This window comes from Lepidothrix coronata, unplaced genomic scaffold, assembly GCF_001604755.1.
Source record: "Lepidothrix coronata isolate B3197 unplaced genomic scaffold, Lepidothrix_coronata-1.0 Scaffold44, whole genome shotgun sequence".
In the NCBI taxonomy this organism is placed as follows: domain Eukaryota; kingdom Metazoa; phylum Chordata; class Aves; order Passeriformes; family Pipridae; genus Lepidothrix; species Lepidothrix coronata.
The window spans coordinates 4643396-4665141 of record NW_016690224.1 but is presented as its reverse complement, the minus strand read 5'-3'; the positions used below and the strand labels follow the sequence as shown (position 1 = coordinate 4665141).

At 38.9% G+C, this 21746-nt stretch overlaps 2 protein-coding genes across 4 annotated transcripts in view; one reads left to right on the top strand and one right to left on the bottom strand.

Moving 5' to 3' along the window:
* Positions 1-19146, top strand: part of GNAZ (G protein subunit alpha z) — a 52637-nt gene extending 33491 nt beyond the window's left edge. For both annotated transcript variants that reach the window (XM_017814091.1, XM_017814092.1), the window contains one exon: positions 17066-19146. In XM_017814091.1, coding sequence (XP_017669580.1) covers positions 17066-17410 — 345 coding nt within the window. In that variant the 3' untranslated portion in view covers positions 17411-19146. The remainder of the gene's footprint in view (positions 1-17065) is intronic.
* Positions 1-21746, bottom strand: part of RSPH14 (radial spoke head 14 homolog) — a 79125-nt gene that overhangs the window by 52584 nt on the left and 4795 nt on the right. The gene's annotated exons all lie outside the window — the stretch shown is intronic.

The window sequence follows — 21746 nt, the reverse complement described above, 5'->3', positions numbered from 1 at the left end:
GAAAATAATGCTTTGGGAGATTTTTCTACTCTAGATCCTGTAGCAGTCTTGGTTGATTTCTAGAAAAAATAGTGCACATAGCAAAAAGGAATTAATTTAGTTTTCTAAAACAGATTAGGAAAGACAATAACAACTCACTGTAAAAGCCTCTAATTATAGAGTTCTGTACAATAGTTTTGCAGGAAAATTCACCCTATCCTCAAGAAAATCCTTTGAGAATGTTTTAATCTAGCTAGTGTTAAAAATCCAGTGTCATGTGCCACTTATTCTAACTTCCATGTACTTCCAGGGTACTGGTTCAAGATATATTCACGTGCCCCTTAGAAATTTGTCACTTGTTCAACAAGTGCCTCAGTGAACAGAAACACTGCTAAGTTTATATTATGGTATCAAATCCTTACAATAAGGAAACAAAAAGAATTAGTACGTCCAAAGGTATTTAAGATGGTATCAGAGACATTTCAGGAGAAATTAAGCACTGTACAGCTAAGAAATACAGAAGAAAAAAATCTGGTTTTTCCCAGTTTGATTGATAAATCGATCTCCCTCATCAGTGTGATTATTTTCATGGCTGCAGTACACTGAGTTCAGCCCTAACCTGGAATATCCCCATTCTGGCACTTTTTGCAGTTGACACAGATTGAGAACAGTTCCTGCTAAAAGGGCACCAGTGACACAACAGGGCAATGTCAGGTGAGGTGAGGCTTTCCAGAGAGAGAAGATGAGTTATGAGATAAAGTCTCAGCCCACCCAAATGATTATGTATGGAACTTGTAGGTCATGCATATGGATGATTGCAAATATTTTTCCACTGTTTATTGTTTGGTACCTGAAGTCTTTGCCCATCTGTAAAAACTTTAACAGAATCTTGCTTTTTTTTTCTTCATCTTTTAATCCCATGTTAAAAAATTATTATTAGCTTAAAGGTAGGTAATATAAATCAGTTTTCAACTTCGCACCAGAGGCAGAAAGATTCATAAATAATCTGATTTTAATATTTGTGCAGGAGTATTTTTGCTGAAAGAGTTCTGTCCCATGTTTTGGGTTTTCGTGCTCCAGAGCTGCCAGCATCTGGCTTCAACAGAAGGTAACTGGGAGTCATTAGTCAGAGATTTAGTTGAAAACTATTCTGAACATGGATTTTACAGAGGGTATAATTTCAGGTTCAGATTAATCTGAAGATCTGAGAGAAATGATAATCCTTTCTGCACTGAGGGCTTTCCTAAGGTGCCTTCTCAGTTCCCCTCACACAAAGGGGTCTAAGGCACACTGACTAAGGAGTGATCGGTGATTTTTGGAACAGCTTGACAAATGCTTTTTTTATTCTGCTCTTTTCTCTATCATGAAGATGATCATCCTCTGAATAGTAGAGAAATTACACAATTGTCCAAAAGTGCAAACTGGAAACAATAAGGTTTTCTAAGGTAATAAATCCTGGACATGAAATACCTTCACTGTTCTTAAAAGAAAGAAATAAATAAAGTGGTATCTGTGTCACCTTCCTCATACAGCTCTGATTAGGGCACATGGTGCTTCTGGTGCCACAAAGAAGAGAAAAGTTAAAAAAAAATAAAAGTGCAGTATGACTGACACCTACAAATGCACCTTCCAGAAGGAATGGTGGAGCTGTTGCTGTCGAAATCCTCTAACAGGGTTACTCAAAGAATCTTTCCTTCAACAGTTGCTTTGTGTCCTGCTGTTCTTTCCTGTTGTTCATCAGACCTACACACATGAAACATCCTCGAAACCCTTGATGTTCCCTTTGATGTGAACCTCTGGAGCCAGTGCTGGGATCCATGTCATACACTGCCAGTCAGGGAGGAGCCCCCTCCCTGCGCTGAGCCTGAATGGCAACACTGGAATACCCAATTGGACAGGAAAGGATGTGTACTGGTTTTTGAAATTGTCATTATTAAACTTCACAGATGCTGTCAAAAGTAGCATATCTGCCATGACTGTACAACAGTTCCTAACCTTCTCTGTAGTGTGAAGTTCTTTTTCTGTGTTATAAAGCCCTCATCTCCACTGTTCTTCCTTGACTGTTCCATCAACTTGCGTCAGTGGCTTAATCTTCCTTGTTCTGTCTTGCTTTTCTCAGTTCCAGATGTGTATGGCTTAAAAAAAAAAAAATCTTCTTGAAGGAGATATTTCCTTAAACACTTTTGGTAGCATAAAAATGTCTCAGAGTATTTGCTGCATTCAGAGCTTGGAGAACAAGTTCAACAGACTGGTATACTGCACTTTTTGGAATGTCTTTCAAATAAGGATTTACTGATAAACATGCCAGAAGTCCTGCTGCTTTTATAGATAAAGACTAATAAACATTTTGATAGATCATCACTGGTATGCACTTGTCAGCTGCCTTATGATGTACAAGTTTTTTTGAGAATAACTTCATGCAGACAAGTCCATACAACATTCTTGACTTCCACTGCTAAAAGTGCCAGTGCTGTTGTTTTGACATATTGAAGTGTTTATTTTTATAAAGTTATATTTTAAAACTACTCTTGTTCTTGGAAAATGAAAAACACACCAAGTGTCTACACAGTAAGTATTCTAATAGCAAGGTTTGAAATTTTACATATATTTACTGTTTGTTTTTCATGGATTTTTAGAAGTTGTCTTTCCATTACATACTGTGTTCCATTCTCCTCAGGGTCAAAGGATTATAGTGGAATCTCCCTATAAAATGGTCTTTTAAGGACTGGAGCTTATATTTTGAATCAGAAAACCAGATCTCCTAGGATATAAATGTTTATTTATCCTATTAGAATAATTTCAGTAATGCTTAGGATTCAAATCTCTGTAATGAGTAAAATAACCAAAATAATTAGTCTGAGTAAGATTCATGAACAAAAATGTAGATAAGTCAGTATATTTCCTGCTTCCAATTACATTTTCTATGATTAAAAGAATGTTAAAGTTTTATGGCTATTTTAGAACATGAAATGTACTCAGAGTTCAAATGCATGAGAGTCTTTTCAAAGGGCTGAAATTTAAATTTTGTATCAAATATTCTACTTGCAATAAGTGAAAGGAATTGGAAGCTTTATACAAGTAAGACTTTAAAACTTAATTAAATAGTTCAGAGTTGTGAAGTATTTTTTTCAATTACCAAAGATAATTCTCTAAGTTTAAATCATGTTCTGTTCCCTTGAGAAAGGTTTCAGCTTCCAGTGGCAAAATCCTAACTACATTTCATTTTGCATTGTCCTGCAATTGTCCTGAAGTCTTGCATTCCAGCTAGAAACTCCTGCTTTCTCTGCAGGAATCTGTACTGCCTATCCCTCCTCCTCTCCCTGGGAAGAATAAATCCTGGGCCTGTTCTCCCCAGAATGTATTCACTTACACATGTGATCATTTACATACAAGGACCTTAAATCTGCTTCAGCAATACAGCATCTGCCATTTAAACCAGCTCCTTATCCCCTTTTATGAATATTTTAATGCCAAGAATATAAGCACACTTCTCTGCTATTTCCATGGAAACCTGAAGAGGGACTTGAAATGAATGCAATGGAAAACAGAAGTTGGAGGAGAAGGAATCTGGAATTCTCACTCTCTGCTTAGGACTAGGTTCAGGACTCACTGGACCAAAAATACTCTGTTATAACTGGGTACAAAATGATAGTATTTATGACCTAATGTTTAAACAGTAAGTTGAAAATAGGGAAGCAGTACACAACCCAAAATATAGTCTTTTCCCTTTTAAGGGATTGAATAGGAAACCATTCTACATTTCCTTAAGAAATCCAAGGAATGGACAAGTGATAAGCAGCCTTGCAAAAAAATGAAACCCTTCCAGCCTGCCAAAGCTGGTAACTTGGTTACTTTTCCCCTTGTTTGTCTGGTGTAAGTAATTCTTAGACTGTCTCGTTCTTGATTCGATCCTAGATCCATTAGTGAAGAGCTCTCCAAGCAGACAGCAGTTCTATTACAGAGACAACACTAATAAGTTGATTTGGTGCAAAAGACCTCAGGCAGGCTGCCAGGAGTACTGCAGTGTTACTCCATGGAGTAAGCCTTAAAAAAATAGTTAGTAGGACTTGCAGTTCTGTAATAACAACAGGTCAGGTGCTCAAAGAGCTTCCTTTTTCCCTCCTCTATTCTGTTTGTTACCTAAATTGCCATTACTTTACTGGCACTTCCTGATTCCCCTTGTGATCCCACAAGAAACAATTCAAGCAACAGAGTAATTTTTTTTTAAATAAGCTAATAGTGCTATTTTTATTGTCTCCTGAGAACAGGAGAGTCCCAGGAGACACTTCCTTGTGAACAGGCCTTCACTGGGTGTAACTCAGCACATCTGACACCCCTCTTGATCTCATAGATGTTGGGGTTTTTTCCTCATTCCTTTGCAAGTTTGAATTATTTTGAACTGTGCAAACTTCTGTGCTAATATGAGCAATATAGACCATTATTAGGGAGATTTGATCAGCTTCTAATGGTAAAAAACCATATAAACACTGTTTTATCTGGGATATACAAGTTAGAGGAGGAAATGGCACTGGAAGAGTGAGAAGGTTGGGAGTCAGTGAAGCATTGTGGGTTGAGGATGAGGTGGAGCAGATTTTAAGTGCTCTGGTGAAATCAAATGATCAAGAGATAGAAAAAGGGAGAATATTGTTGTTGTAATCTTATTTTGACTGTCTCGTTTCTGTATATGTTGATCCAGGCTTTAAATTGATGATGCTTTTTTCCATGAATTTTATGCCTCTTTCAGTGAATATAGTGGTTTTTCTGTGATTAATGAGGGCTCATGTGATAAATAAGACTGTCAAGTGCAGGAACACTGCCATCATCTGCTGCCGAGGGAGGGAAATGGGAAATGAATGGAACACAGGATTACAGGAAAACAGGAAGTTCATATGGCTAAAGCAGTGGAATGCTGCTGAAAACCTGTACTAGGACCTGACATAGGTCCATGTGCCTTTTTAGTTCCAAATGTGTTTCTTAAAAGAAAATGTTCACAGGTAATCCCACATTCTTCCTTACTTTTCTCAAAGGGTAATTTGAGATTCTGTGATCTGATTTGTAGTAGGTCTCATTATTCAGAGCTACACCAGATATCACTGACAGCTTGAAAAACCTATTAAACTTTGTTACATAAATAAATACATGTGTGAAAACTTCGGTTTAGAAAATTAGGTTGGGTGTCTAGAATTACTGGGTTCCTTCTAACTATAATTTCTCATTGTATAGATTGTTTCATTCCCTATTTATAAGTTGCTTTTAACAGCACCTCTTGATCTGACTACATGCTGTGGAAACAAATGTAGTCAATGAAATATTCAGATACAATAATTACAAGCTTGAGAAGAAACCAGTAATTCTGTCTTTGAAGCAGTTCATAAATAGCAAGTTTATAGTAAAGCACGAGTCTCTAAATTGAGTTGTGACTCTAAAGACAAACAGTGACTAACATGTGACATTGTCCATCCTGCAAGCTGAATGAGACAGGGTTCAGTGAAAATGTGTTCCTGTAACCTGAGACCACAATGGGGAGTTGTTTGGGTATTTTTTTAAATTCAGTCTTGATCAACCAAAATTATTTTTGCTTTAGAACTTCCATCTCAAATAGGGGAGAAGCTTTTTATCCCCAGCATATATCACCATTTCTTTCCTTTAATTCTTCTCTAATTGCTTTGAAATGACTTAATGGAAATTATCTCTTGAAACTGCTCTGATATAAATCCCACTAATGTTGCTTAAAACCAGAAGAATTTATTGAAAGGGAAGACAAGATTCTCCCTGGTGCTAAACATTCTGGTTTTGCAGAGTACTCCCCTCAGCTTGGCAAAAGGGGCCAAGATCAGACCCAGATTTAGACCCTCTAGTTGTGGTTGCTTTGCAGTTTTCCCTCTATCTTGTTTTTTCTTTTCATTCCTGACTCTGAGCACTGACCTCTGTGCCCCACAGCCTTTTTGTTTCTTCCAGCTTAGTAGGAGGCAACCTCACGACCCACAGGATGGCAAGAACCTTGTTAGAATTCCAGGCAAGGGTGCTAAAAATAACCACTTGCTCCTGCTAGTTAATCTTGCAACACAGATGGGATACAAAGGGAAGGTACCTGTTGTTCCCACAAGGGCTCCTGCTGGGCCAAACTCTGTAAGCATCCTACAAGCATTTGAAAATACCTTCAAAGATGCAATGCAATGAAAAGCCAGTGTTCCTGCAAGAACTTGTGAGGGCAAATGCATCCTTCTCCAGGTGTCACACAGTGAATTTCTCAGTATAAAGTGGTACTTACCTTTTTTGTTGTATAATAGGCTGGTTTTATTGTTCAGCTACTACTGAAGAATGAAACTCCTGGCCAACTTTTTCTGGTCAAAACTAGCTCAGCATCAATGTGGGCCAGTTTTCTTTCTTTTTTTTTATCCTTTCCTTTTTCCTTCTGTGTCTAAGAGAAAATGTAATTCTCTTCCCATCACTCAAACACTCCAGCACTGGACAATGCACATTACTGGAGGTCAGTACTTAATTCCAAGCCTCCTTGCCTACCTTTTTTATGAAAAACACTCCCTGCTTCAAGTGAAGTGTGTGAAACAACCTCTTTCTAAACTGGACAAGCCTAATGGGAAAGGCAAAATTGTCTGGGAACTGTAGCAAAGATGGGCATTTAGGAAGGACTGTGGGAACAGATGAAGCATTCCCTGGTATTTCCTGCAGTTTACCCTGTGAGATAACTGAACCTCAGATTGCATCAACATCTTTCTGTTTAAGTGCCCTTTTAATTTAATTGCTTTTTGAACCAAATTACACTTTTATGACTTTTACTATTATCGTTATTATCCTCTAACACCTCATGACAGAGTTTTACATTTAATTATGCACTGTATGGAAGGAATACTTGTCTGCTGTCAGATAAGTGAATGTGATGTTTCTTATTTCTTGCATTGTATGAAGTGGTGCAAAAATCATTCACTATTCACCATTTCCATACCATTCATGGTTTTATGAGCTCTACTGTGTTCTCTCTCAGCTATTTCTTTTTCCAGGTTGAACAGAAGTAGTTTGTTTAATTTCCTATGATAGCCATTCCATGCTTATGGTAATTCCTGCTGGTTTTCTCTGGTTTTTAATTCTGTTAGACTGTTAAAAATGATCCTTTATCTATCAGCTTTCATAAAGATCCAGAGTCTTGTTTTTAAGCTTGGCTTGATTGTGTTGAAATGAAAACCTTTTTATTTGATAAGTCTTCTTTTCTTTATATCATAGTTTATCAGATTGGACTTTTGTCACTGACATTTCAGATTTCAATTTTTTTTTTTTATCCAGAGAAAGGGCATTCACAGGCGCCAGATTTTGCAATCTGTCCCCCTGCCATTATTCTGTTACACAAAATTACTGAACTCACCATTCTAGTCACTAGTGCATTCTAGTGGCACACTAGAGGAAAAAAGTAATGGAGGTCTTTCATTTTTTAAAAAATATTAATTCCCTTTTATATTGTTTCACTTCAATTAAGATAGACAATTGTCTGTGTGACAGGAACCAATATTCACCCCGTTAACACCCTTTCCCACCCTGCAATGCTTTAGAAAAGTGCCTATTTCAAAGCAATGAAAAGGATTCTTTCTTTACTTATAATGTATCAGCCAGAGCTTGGGTTGTGCATGAACTATCGAAAAGATGGGTTGGTCAGTGGCCTGCACCAGTGAATAAACAGTGAATAAACATCTTGCCCATTTCTGCACTAGTTCAGTTGTTTAGGGGCTACTCTAAGGACCAGAGAGCATGAAAGAACTGTAAACAGTAAACCCTGGATGTTCCACAAAGGCCACAACTCCATTCTTTGGCCATTCCCTTTTCATCCTGCCTCACCAACAGGATAGTGACTCTTTCCATCAAAGGGATAGCCCTTAAAGTACCCTCTTTGGGATGCAAAGTTTGAGATCTGCTCAGAACTGGGTGCATAAAATTGACTTCTTATTTATGGATTCAACTGCAAATCCGTTTTTACAATTCATGGAATTACAGAAATGTGAGCTGGACGTGACCTCGCAAGGTCTGGACTGTTGCCAGCAGTAAATCAGGCCAGCGGTGGCTTTACTGAGTTAGGTGAGTGAAAAGCCTCTATGGAGGGAGATTTCACAAAACTCAGCAAATTGTTCCAGTGCTGAGCTGGTGTTCTAGAGAAACCCTAACAACTACCCTGACCCTCCCAAGCCTCAGTTAGTGTTCATGGCTGCTTGCTCCTTCCTCTGGTGCTGCTGGGAAGAGTTTTGTGTCATCACCCTTGAACTCTGCTCAAGTCATTGTAGGCTGTTCTTAGATCACCCTTTGGTCTCTTCTGTGCCAGCCCAAACAAGGGTTCCCTCAGCCCCTTCTTGAAGGTCAGTGCAGTGTTAAATTACTTATCCTGGGGAGATGAAGCTTAGATATTAGGAAGAATTTATTTCCTATGAAGGTGGTGAGGCCCCAGCACAGGCTGCCCAGAGAAGCTGTGGCTGCCCCATCCCTGGGATTGTCCAAGGCCAGCTTGGATGGGGCTTGGAGCAACCTGTGCTAGTGGAAGTTGTCCTTCCCCATGGCAGAGGGTGAAGCAAGATGAGCTTTAAGGTCCTTCCAACCCAGGCCATTCTGTGATTGTCTAGACCCAGAAGGTTGATATTGAGCTTGAAGGTCTCAAATGAGGACAACTAAAGTCCTCATGTGTAAAACTGTGCAACATTTCAGCTGTGTTGGGTATGTACTTGGAATGCTCCTTTTGCCCTTGGCTAAGTAAATAATCTAATGGCCTGGAAGAAAACAAAAACAAAGAAACCACCCCACTTAGAAACACTGAGTAAGCTTTGAAATCAATTGAAATATGCTACCAGGAATAGAAAAGCTGGCCTCTATTACCACATAGATAACTCAATCTAAGGAGAAAACATCCAGATATTTACAATTAAGATATGGATGTTCATGCTACTTTGAATAGCTTTTCAAGAACTGTGGGATTTTAAATGAATATATTTTTAACAGTGTTTTTAAACTAGATTTTTTCTATCCTCTAGAAAAATGCAATTTGCTTGGAGTACTGTACAATGCTTAAAAAACCCCTCTACCTCCCCAAAGCAAGGCTAGGTATTATATGCTGCTAATTTACTTCTTAGAACTAGGTGAAGAACTACCTTAGTTTGTACTCAGGAAATCTTAACTTTCTGGCACTGTCAGAGACCATGGAGATTTATTTTCCTATTCTTTTTATGGCATGTTTGCCCTCCTAAAACTCCTTGCACTGCACAGTGACACCCAGAGCAGCAGTGCATGTGCTCAGAGCTCAGATGTCCAGAGGCTTCTGCAGCACAAAGCTCTGCTGACCTTTGAGGTGGGAAAGGAGAGTCTTAATAGTTGTTTGCTGAGCAACTGAAATATTGCAAGGCCTCCTTTAAGGAGCAAAAACAAGCTCCCTGCCCACTTCAATGATTCTCTTGGGTGCTTTTACTGCAGCCAAGGCAGTGCTGTCCTGGCTGGACACTGTGCAATGTGTAGGTTTAATATGTTGGCCCATTGTGCCTCTAAGTTTCTCTTGGCCTGTGCCAGCTGCAATAGCATTCCTTTTGCCAGTGTATCCTTATTACTGCTTCCCAGAAGTGATGACTTGTGGTGTTGTTCTATCAGGCACAGGACCAATATTGAGTGCCCCATATTTCTCTTCTCTTGAACATACCTTTTTCTAGAACTTTCCTCTGGACTTGTAATTCTCTTATGAATAATGATAAATATAGCACCTATCACATGCACATTTTATGACTTCCAAATATAATTTTCCTTTACTTGGCTTGCTTAAGAGATATGTATAGCTGGTCACAAGCAGTAAGTCACTCTACATGTATTTCCCCATTTCTATTCTGCCCCTTTTCTTGTTTGTGGAACAGCCTTTAATGCCCTGGCCAGACATCCAGGAGTAGCCTTTATCTGGATCTTCTGGCATTTCTATGGAATTACGACTGTCCCACCCTTTCTGATTCTTGAACTCAGTAACCTTTTCCACTGTTCTTCAGAGAGTTTTCTATATATCCTTTCCCTAGGTTCCCTTTAATTTAGAAGTCCTAGCAGAAGCACCTGTTGTCCTGCTCCTCTGCTTAGAAATCCCCTGTCTCAAAATCTAATCCTTCTGTCAGGAAATTTAATCAAACTTCTTTCTCAGCTCAGCTCTCCTTAGTATAATCATAGCTTGGTGTCAGACTGTACTTACTGGGATTAACAAATCTGTATTGTTCCTGATCTAGGAATATCAAATTGTTTTGATAGATAGTATTGAAAAGTGGTTTACCCCAGCCTGTCACTGGCACGTGTATTATATATATGTAACTACAACATATCAATGTTTAACTTAGCACAGACTCCTAAGACATGATTTGCTGTTTCAGGGGATCAGTTTTCAAAGACAAAAGTTCATGACTCTGTTAAAGTAATACTCTCAATTAAATCTGCTTTGTCTAGTCTAGTCCACAGTAAGCCTTAGTAACACTACAGGTTTTTTTCCAGTCACAGAGATCATACATGATAAAATATTCATAATGTTTTCATTGTCATCCTACACAATAGCCAAGACTAAAGGTCCTCATGTAATTCTCATTTGTACTGCCAGATTCAGTTATCATCTGCAGAATTTTATGTAAAGACAGTAGTAACATTCAACAGGCAATCATCATGGGAGATAGGATGCTGCAGTACTGCTTTGTGAGGTTTATTTTCCCTTCCTTCTCTGAAAAAGAGGTATCAGACTGCTGTCCTCTCTGCTAGTTCTACATCGTACAAACTGTATGAACAATTACAGGACATTATCTTTAAAATAAGGAAGAAATAATTTGGTAGTTTACAAATTTTGTTTCTGAGTGTATTTCCACCTTTCTGCATTCACATTTCTCCTACGTGCAGGACACTGAAAGGAATTTTGGCAGGAAGGACATAAATAGATGGCATGTGCATGTATGGATCTGTATGACAGGGACTGACATAGCTGCTTCTAATTATCCCAACCTCCCTCCTGGTTTGTTTTTGGGACTGGTCAGGAATTCCTGCACTGGTTTTGGACTAATGTGACATTGTTTTGGTGATGGATAATGAGTTTGTCTGCTTGTAGAATAAGTTAAGCTGCTAAGTGACTTAAGAACACTTCTTAATGAATTCACAGTGGGACTTAACCTTCTATGTCACCCTTTCTTATTTTGACATTTTAGAATACCCAGGATTTTCCAGGAAAATTTTGGGATCCTGGGATTGGAAACCAAAACAATTTTGTGTAGTCGAACCCCTATTGCTTACCCTGTCCCTTCTGGGAGATGCCAAGGCTAGAAACTGGTACATACAGGACAACAGGGGTAGAGTGTTTTATCCCAGTTTAATCCTACCTCAGTGAGGTTCTTAGTTTCTGGGAGAAGAATTCACAGAGTGAATTGGATTAAGGCTGTTTACTTCTCTCCAACACATAGTTTCTTCTTTTTCATTTTTAAATTATTATTTTAAACTCATTAAATTATCCTAATTTCCCCCACTTCCCCACCTGATCCTTTACATTCTTGTAGGAGTCTTCTTCCTTTGAACAAAAGATGAATCACACAACAGTGTTTTCCCTTTTAAATCAAGTCTCTCATATCCAGCACTCAATCAGGGCTGCCCAACACAGGAGGGACATTTCAACTAGCACTCAGTGCAGGCTTTTTTGCAAGAAAAGAGTGTCTCTTTGTATTTATCCAAGTTATCTCTTGCTTTCTGCATCATCTGTAGTTTTTCTCTGCAAATTCTGCTTTCTCTCTGCCTTTATTCAAGCATAGTTTGAATTCCTGAATTGCTTTGTCTGTGCCTGTCCTGGGCAATGGTATTTCCTTCATTATTTTGTAGACTGTCATTATTTCAGAATGGATTCAATTTTGTCTGGTAACCTTAAGGAAGAAACAATGTTTACATCCAAGTGATTCAGTTACTGTTTTACCCCACTACCCCTTCTTCAAACACTTCACCTTTTCCTGCTTTCTTTAGAAGGTCTAAAGTTGTGGGTCTCTAAAGACACTTGAAACAGAGAGGAGAGATTGGTGCCGTTTTGTGCCATAGCTCGGAGCTGCAGCACATGGTAAATGTCAGCCACTACTGCAAGGAAAGCCTCAACCAGGAAACAGCAGCAGCTTCCAAGGGTTCTTCCAAGATTTACTGACATTTAAAGATTTTCTAACTTTTCTGGAAAGCAAACATTGCTATTCCTGCACAAATTTTATTCATTATTGTTTATGGTTTACACAAGATAAATTTTATTTAGTTTGGTTAAGGTTTTCAAATCCCCAAGTGCCTACCAGTTTGAAAATGGTGATGATGAAAGAGAAGCAATGACTGAAAGTTCTTAGGTATAAAGTACAAATGGCAGTTAATTCCCTTACTTGTGATAGTTTCTCTCTTCATAATTTTTCATTTTTAATCCCAAAGCTCCCCCAGCTGAGACTAAAAAGCTTTAATGTGAAAGCTGTAAGGAGATACTACATTTCAATTTGGCTCCATTTACCAAGTTGCTTTTTTTCTTAATTACTTGCTATTTTGATAACTGGAAGCTCTTAGTTGTTCTGAACTCTTTCCTGCAAATCACACCTCTACTGTTCCAGAGGATGACCAGGGACATTTGTGTGTTTGCAGAGTATTGGAAGAACAGAAGCAGCCATCTGTTCCTTAGCGAGTTCTTTCCCTTAAGCAACCAATTCGTTGTTCTTATGCTCAGAGAAGAATTTGCAATTAGCCCCCAACAAGGCCATCTGGATAAAGCACTGGCATTATCTTGCTTATACCCCAGCTTGTATATAATTATAAAATTACAGCAGCACATTTTTTTCTGACCACCTTCAAGATTCCAGACCTGGAAAAGACTCTGCAGAGAAGAATAATACCTTTTCCTATCCTTATTTTTTCTCCATGTTAATAGAAAATTTTAATAACACCTTTGGGAGTTGTACAATAATTTATTCTATTTTTATTATAATGAGCCATAACCCTCTCAAGTTCACTTTCCATATGATATGAACAGTAGTTTTGCAATATTAACAAAACCAGAAATGAACCTGTTATGTCAGGAGCATATGAGTGGATACATCACATATTTTCAGTGTCAGCCTTCATCTTAGAACAGTGGACATACCACCTCTTAAGATATAGCAGAAATCACCTGGCTCTCATGCATTGCTGTTTGAAACATGGTTGATGCACTGAACAAATCATAAACCACCACCTGGAATTTATAAAGGCCTTGTCTTGCCATGTATAATTTTTTCTCTTCGATTTGGATTTAATTGTTTGTCATTTAATTCCATGTGGAAAGTGAGACTGAACACTGTTTCATGTCTCCATCTTGACAGGTGAAAAAAAAATCAGAATAATTTCAATTAGTTTTCTGTACTATATATGGAAGTAGGTGTTGCCTGTTTATTTTTCCCTAGAGTTTTCCTAATTACCTGGATGACATCTTAGTGTTATTCACAGCTGAAGGATGAGATGCCACCCAGAGGGACCTGGACAAGCTCGAGAAATGAGCGATGGGAATCTCATTACATTTAATAAGACCAAGTGCAGGTGCTGCAGCTGGGTCAGGGCAACCCCAGGACCAATCCAGGCTGGGGATGGATGGATGGAGAGCAGCCCTGGGGAGAAGGACTTGAGGTGCTGGTGGGTGAGAGCTGGACATGCCCCAGCCCAGAACCCCCCTGGGTGCTGGGCTGATCCCACAGTGTGGGCAGCAGGGCAGGAGGGGGTTCTGCCCCTCTGCTCCCTCAGGTGAGACCCCCCTGCAGAGCTGCTCCAGCCCTGGGGAACAGCACGGGAAGGGCATGGAGCTGTTGGAGCGAGTCCAGAGGAGGCACTTCTCCTACAGTGAGAGAATTGGCTTTGTTCAGCTTGGAAAAGAGAAGGCTTAGGGGTGACCTAACTGGGGCCTGCCAGTACCTAAAGGGAGCCAACAAGAAAGATGGAGACTATTTACAAAGGCCTGGAGTGACAGGACAAGGGGGAACAGCTCCTGTGACAGAGTAGGTTTAGATTGGATATTAGGAAGAAATTTTGCCCGGTGAGGGTGGTGAGGCCCTGGCAGAGGCTGCCCAGAGAAGCTGTGGCTGCCCCATCCCTGGAAGTGTCCAAGGCCAGCTTGGACGGGGCTTGGAGCAACCTGGGCTAGTGGAAGGTGTCCCTGCCCACGGCAGGGGGTGGAACAAGGTGATATTTAAGGTCCCTTCCAACCCAAACCATTCTATGATTCTAGGATTTGAAGACTTGGGTTTTCCTTTCTGACACATTTCCTCATTGCTCAGCGATACATTTTCCTACCTGTGCTCTTAAAGTTAAATCATGACATGGATTTGGGGGTTTAATTTCCCAAAGTATATCATGCATTTATACCATGCAACCACAGCCCTGCACTGGTATAATACAGCCTGCACCCTTGTTGGAAATGATTCTTGATTAACTTGCTTTTAACTAAAATAAATCCTATTTAGTTTAGCTAAGGATTTTATGACTTTCAGATATCCAGCCAATATTATAATAATATTACACTGAAGAAGAAATTTCTTAGGTGTCAAGATCAACAATTCACTATTTTTTCTTTTACATCACATAAGGGATCACCAAGTTTACAGTAATTAAAAAACTGTCATCCTCTTGTATGTGTTCATTACCTTTCATAATTTATGGAAGGGTTTTAACTCTGCTTTTGTCCTTGGATTACAGACTCCATGGGAGGATTTGGGAGCAGAGGGACAGTGTTATGACTCAGTACAAAATACAGTAATAAACACAAACCTCTTAAAGTGCAATATCCCCTTGGCATGATTATTCTGAGAGTTGGCCAAAAACCTATATTAGCTCTAAAAGATTTTTTTTCAGCCTATTAGTAGCAAAAGCATTTCGACTGAGATAAAAATTTAATTATCAGCTACAAAATCAGGAAAGGAAAGGATGAGTATTTGGAAACAGATGTATGATATTTTTAGGGGATTATCTGTTGTGTCAGGATTTGCACTGTGAAAATAAAAAAGAAATGCTCAAATATTTTTTTAAAGCTACATTTTTACACCTACAAATCTGTCTCTATAAAAAGTAGACTTGAGTTCAGATGACCCCACCTTTACAATGGCAGAAGCAAACAACCAACCCCCAGGAGCTGAACTGTGTAACTTTGCTTATGTTTCAGTGTGTCTTTAGGGCTTGGGAGTCAGATTCCCCCATGCTGGGGCAGTGCCAGCCCTCACGGTGCCCCCCTGTGCTCCTGGGGCTTTGGAAGGACCAGGAACTGCCAGCAGTCTGTGGGTTTAGTCTGTAAGCACAGGATGAAATCAATGCCTTCATGGAACTCTGAGTACAGAGGATGCAATTCTGACCACGTCACTCCTTAGCAAATGAAAAGGAATAGTAACACGAAGAGAGGAAAGGAGGAGAGGTAATCTGAAAAGCTTGTGTAACCCAGTTTGCTCCTGTTTCAGCAACTGTGCTTTTTTAAGGGCTAATTTTTTCAGGATACTGTTTTAGTGCAACAATAATGATCCAAACTGTTGCAGATTTCCTTTGAAGTAATAACAATACATTTGCATTCTCAAAGAAGCCCCACAACAAAATAGAAAGTAAATTTTAAATCAATTATATTTTCATATTATTTTTTGTGTAATAAACAGTGAATGATTTTTCTCTCTTTATCTCATCAGTAGCAATATGAATTGACTCTAGTGAAGTCAAGGGAGATGCACTAGACACAAATGACACAAATTTCAGGAGAATTAGGCCCAAAATACTGTTATTTCTATCAAAAGCCAAAACCATCCTGTTGCTTCCACTTTCCAAACAGGGAAACTGGCCAAAATACTTCACAGTCAAACAACAAAAATGCCCGGACTCTTGATTATTTTCACAGAATCTCAGAATATGTCGAGTTGGAAGGGACCTACGAGGATCATCAAGTCCAACTCCTGGCCCTGCACAGAACAATCCCCAAGAGTCTCATCCCTTCTGAACAAAAGCCAGACAAATGGAACATGACCATATTTGCAAAGTCTTGTAAACAAAATATACTCTTTGTTTCTGATATCCCAAATCCCTTCTGTTCACTTACTCTGGGCCACTGCACTGACTCACAATGTACACATAATGTTTTCAGAAACCTGAACGCGCTGGAAAACATTGACCTTGCCAAAAATGCTCGATTAAGATATTTTCTGTATCTACTTTTGACAATACTTAAGTGGTATTTATTTTAATAATCTAGAATATTTTCAAAACATTACATCTGTTTACACCTATTTAGAGGTGTAAACCAGTGAGTAAACTGAGCCTCCCAAGGGCCTGGTACCATGGACAGCTCCAGCTGCATCAGGAGGAACAGTCACAGTGGCAACATGTGAGGAAAAATCCTGCCGGTGCCTGATTTCTAACAGACCTCTCTGCGTTCAGTCTAGAGCAGCATTGCATTGGAATTCCAATAATGGAGTTTACCTACTCAGGGCAGCAGACAGATGTTAAACACATCTGGCTAAACTCAGCTTTCAGGTATAAACATTCAAGTTGTCCCACCATAGCAGGATGTGGTTATTGTGCATTCTTTCCAGCTTCCCATTATACAGTAAGGAAAAAATTCTTAGTATGCATGGCATGCTAAACTACACATCTAATGATGTAATGTTATAACTGGGCTGTATTAATTCCATATTTTAAAAAAATTTAAAAGCAGAATGTTTTTGTGGTATGAAATCCTTAGAAAACACTCATCCCTATTAAAGAATCTGTTATCAGTGCTAACCAAATTTGAATAGAACCATGTTTTCCCAAGTTGCACCTATTGTTTCTAAATCTTCAGTTTTAGACTTTTCTCCATAGTTGCCAAATATTTTATAAAATAAAGGAAGGAGTAATGTGTGGTGAAATATATTGTGTGAAAATAAGTGAATTAAGAGCCCTGAAATTTCATGGTCAGGTAAGATGGACAGTGACCAAGTGAAAAAAGACTTGTTTCTAAAGGCAGATTTTGCTCCCTGATAGACAATGATGTATTTTGTGTGCTTCCCACAGTCACGCTGAAACACTGCTGTTGACACCCTTGTTTCCTCTCCTACAGAGTCGAATGGCAGAAAGTTTGCGTCTCTTTGATTCCATCTGCAACAACAACTGGTTTATCAACACTTCCCTCATCCTTTTTTTGAATAAGAAAGATCTGCTGGCAGAAAAAATCCGCCGCATCCCCTTAACAGTCTGCTTCCCTGAGTACAAGGGCCAGAACACGTACGAGGAGGCCGCAGTCTACATCCAGCGCCAGTTCGAGGACTTGAATCGCAACAAGGAGACCAAGGAGATCTACTCACACTTCACCTGTGCCACTGATACCAGTAACATACAGTTTGTGTTTGATGCAGTGACAGATGTCATCATTCAGAACAATCTCAAATACATTGGCCTCTGCTAAGAATCCTTGGGCTTAATCTGTTTTCCTGGAGCGATAAGAAAGGGGTTAACCACTTCCACTTCTAGTGAGAAAAAAGGGGGCAGTGCTTAATAGCCCAAGGAGAGAAAAGGGAAAATCTGATGTATGAACACAGTTTCTCTTATGGCCCCTTAACTTGCTACATCATTTTCCACAAATAAATGTTCTGGAGAGTGAAAGTCTCCTCTCCGAGAAAATCACACACCCCCAGTGAAAAAAAACCCAAAACAACCAACAGCTCAAAAACCCCAAAAAAACAAACAAAAAAAGAGATTGATGCCTAACTCTGTGGAGATGTTTCACCACAGTCACTGCACTTTTAACCCATTCGTTTCATTCCATTTCCTACAGTGGGAGTGTTATCACGTTCTGTGTAAGAAATAATTCTTCATCCAGTTGTCCTAAAGTTTTATTGACATAAAGATATAAATCTGGTGAGTGGCAGACGAACTCGTTTGCAGGGTGTGGAGCAGAGTGGTTGTGTTGGGGAGAAAAGCCAGTTCAAACCAGAAGCTACGGAACAGGAGAGTTTAAGGGAAATACTGCTGTAATTTGTAGAGAACGGGCACGTCCCCACCATATTGGCACCCCCAGTGAGGAGTCCATACCCCCACCCTGTATGCACAGGCACATGCACACAGATATACTATGTACACACCTCTGCTTTACTTTACTCTTTCTCATGGACACCTTGCCTATTAAAGGAATTGTTGGTGCACAATGTTTTGTGATTTCCAAACTGACAAGCAGCTCCTTGTGCTCTTTAAGGCTTCAAATATGCAGCAAACCCCCACAAAATTAATCTATGACTAGGCCAAATTAAGGTCAGTGTTTCTTCTACTGGTAAGGAGTTTTATACATCGAAACAGTCTTCTTTTACATCTTTTTTTGCCAAATCTTGTGGTGTTTCACAAAAACCAAACTATATTTAAGAAGTAGGTTAGTGTTCCTTTTTTAATACAGATTAAAAAAAATAAATCACAAAGCAATTTTTTAAATTATTGTTGTAGTGTCTGGGTTGCTGAATGTGAAAGTTGCCAACGGACAATTCTGTTCCACTGCTCCAAATATATTCTGGGAATTGTAATGTTATATTTCCCAAGCAGCAGGAACCATGGAGATTGTGTAGTATATAGCCTCCAAAGTCTTTTTTTTTGTTGTTTTTTTAAATTATTTTTAAAATGTGATGTACTATTAGAAGGTTAAAGATGAGCGATATGAACAATAACTAAATGTCTTGATATTTCAATTTAATAATTTAAATTATTTACAGTTTAGTGAAATTAAGGAAACTGAAGAGATGCATTCCTCAGCTCCAGGTTTCATCTCAGAAAGAAACACTACTGGATGGAGTAACATTCCGGCAAAAGTTTGAATGCATGAGAAGCTCTGTGGGACTATACTGGAAAATCTCTAATGGATCATATAGACCCAAGGCTTTGGTCAGTTGATTCTTTCCCCTGCCATAGAAAAGACTTCTTAAAGACTTCAGTGTAAAGTTGGTGTGTAAATAAATGTTTGATAACTGTAAAGCACATACATACACAGAGACACAGACACACATGCACACTGGAAAATCACCTTCTACTTTTGTTCCCCTGATGTACTATGATTAGTGCAAGAAATCTCAGCCAAGGGCTCTCAGAAAATTAAAACAAAATAGTTAATAACATCAACATTTAAATTGTCCACTTAAAAAATAAATAATTCAAATGATACTGAATGTGTCTACAGTGTGTTCATTAATTAGTGTTATGACAGTTGCTTAATCAGGTAATATTTGGGGTGTTTTCTTTCCTTTATGACAGGCTGCTGAGGTTTCTTTTATTTGCTCCAGATCTCCTTCCTCGATTTATTCATTAACATTCAGCCATTTCAATATTAAGCAATTACACTTGAGCAACTGAGTGAGATTTAAGGGATGTGTTCCCATTAATCCCATAACAGCCTTACAAATTCTGGTTGCATGTTATTGTTATATTTTTGGGGGAGACTGTTAGTTATAGACCAAAATCACTTGTTAGAGAATGGTGGATAATTTGACTCAGGCCCTTTCATTCCCTTAATCATTTCTGACACCAGCTGAAAATATTTGATAGTGCTTGGATAGCTTTATTGCTTTGATTGCTTCTTGGCATTGCTACAAAATGCATTTAAAAAGTCCTAATCTTTCTTATCTTACATTTAAGAATCCTCTTTTGACCTGTTTGAGAATATCAAAATGCAAGCTAGGATTTTTCTAAGTGACCTGGAGACTTCAGCTAATGATGAGCTGGGACTGCCAAGAGAACTACAACACTCTTGAAGGCAGTGATTCAAGCAATAATAATTTTCAACCTTGCTAGAGAATGCAAAATAAGAAAAATATCCCCTGAGCCTCAAGTCATAGGTTAAGACTCTTCAGTCCAGACATAATAATGGGGAAAAGATCTGTCTAATTTTGAACATGGTATTTTTTCCTTGTACTGAAGACACAGGGGCCCTTTAAGTTATCATTCCCTGATAACTGTTTCAGCTGAAGAGGCAAATGAGCCAATGAGGCTTTGCCTTCACAGTATAAAAGGTCTGTCATGGCACAGAGGGAGGATTTAGGTCTTACTTGTAGTGAGGAGGTGCTGCTGCCTGCTTGTGGCGTTTGCAGTCAGGCTGCTTGACTTGGCGAGTGAACTAAAACCAATGTGGTAATTGCTGGTATGGGATCCTCTGCACTTTGTGTACTGGCAAATTGCTCTCATTTCCTTGGGAAAATGTACAGCATTTCTAGTCTGATTTGCTTTCTCTAGTGTGATACCCTGTTGTTAGCTGGATGAACTGTGGAAAAGGTAGGAAGTTAGTCAGGGCTTCCTTTTCCAAGGAAGGGTCTATTAGATGTTATGCCTCCTTCACCTCCAGCTTTCATGGGACTGTGGCCATTAAAGAAGGGAGAAGAAAACACCAGCATTCATTACAGCACAGCTTCAAGATAGGAAAGCTGGATAAAACCAAAAGTGTAGTCAAGTTATGAGGAGGGTAAGAGACATTGTATAGTAAAAACAAATCTTTATTCAACTAAGAAGGCCCTTTCAACATAAATATTAGAGACAACCTACAGTGAAGTGGAGAACCCAGATATTTGAACCAAGGCCTAAGGGGATTTCTAAAGAAAAGCAGCCAGTTCCATTTCTCACTGAGTGAAGGCTGCCTTGGGAAGGAGAAAATAAAGTAAAACACCACCTGTATTCCTACTTGACTTGAGAAAAGCATAGATATGGGGAGGAACAAAGAACTAAATAACTGAGTTTAAATAATCAATTCATATAATTGTGTTCTCTGAATAGCAATTTCTTGCTATTAACTCTCTAATAATTTAATTCCTATGATGTTTTTGATCTTAATATTCTGAGTAATTCATGGTTACTGTTTTCTAGCTGAAGAATTCAAGATGTTAAAATAAATCCTGGTTTTATACAGAAAATTCTGTATAAAAATTGTGATTGTATAAGAAAACTGAGGCATAGGAAAGTTAAAACTAAAAAGTCTGGGGTGAAGACAGGTGCTGAAATTAAATCCCTTGACTCTTAGTCATCCACCTGGATAAATCATGCAATTAAATTTGCATCTATTTTCTCAGTTCTCAGGTTTATCAGTGATGCAGTGCACTGCCACCTGAAAGAGCTGCATTAATACAGCTGGGATTTCACTTCACCTGGGCAACAATGACATTCACAGAAGAGCTGTCCCATCTGCTGCAGTAAGAATGCCATCTGTCCTTTCAGCACTTGTACTCCATGCAGCAAAACAAGTTTTGAAGGGAAAAAGGTGTCCTTAAGCAGTCCTTATCCACACCTCCAGGTGGTTATCATTTTTCAAGGGTGGAATAGTGGAGACACTGAGAGTCAGTAATGTAAGAGAAATATTAAATCTTGGGCTCTTCCCAAATAGAGGTTCTGGCAAGCTTAAAAATCCATTGCCCCATCCAATCCACCTCCATCTTTGTCTAACAGGATTTAGTACCCCAAACCAACAGGACAGATAATAGGTAAGAATTATTAAACTTTTCCATATCATAATGAAAGATGCTTTTTCCTAGAATTATTTTTGCAGTTGTTATTGCCCAGGTCACTCATCGTTGCATAACACCCTTTCACTAATGTTGTCAAGTACTGTGTGTGTCAACTGATTGTTTATACCAAGAGTGAAAGTTTTGCTATTAATTTTTTCAATGTTCTGAATGTTCTCTTCCTCTTTTACTTCTTCCTCTTTTATCCTCTACTAAATACATAGCCTATCTATCCTATTTTTGCCTTTCTTTTGCCCATTAATTCTTTCCACTAAGTTG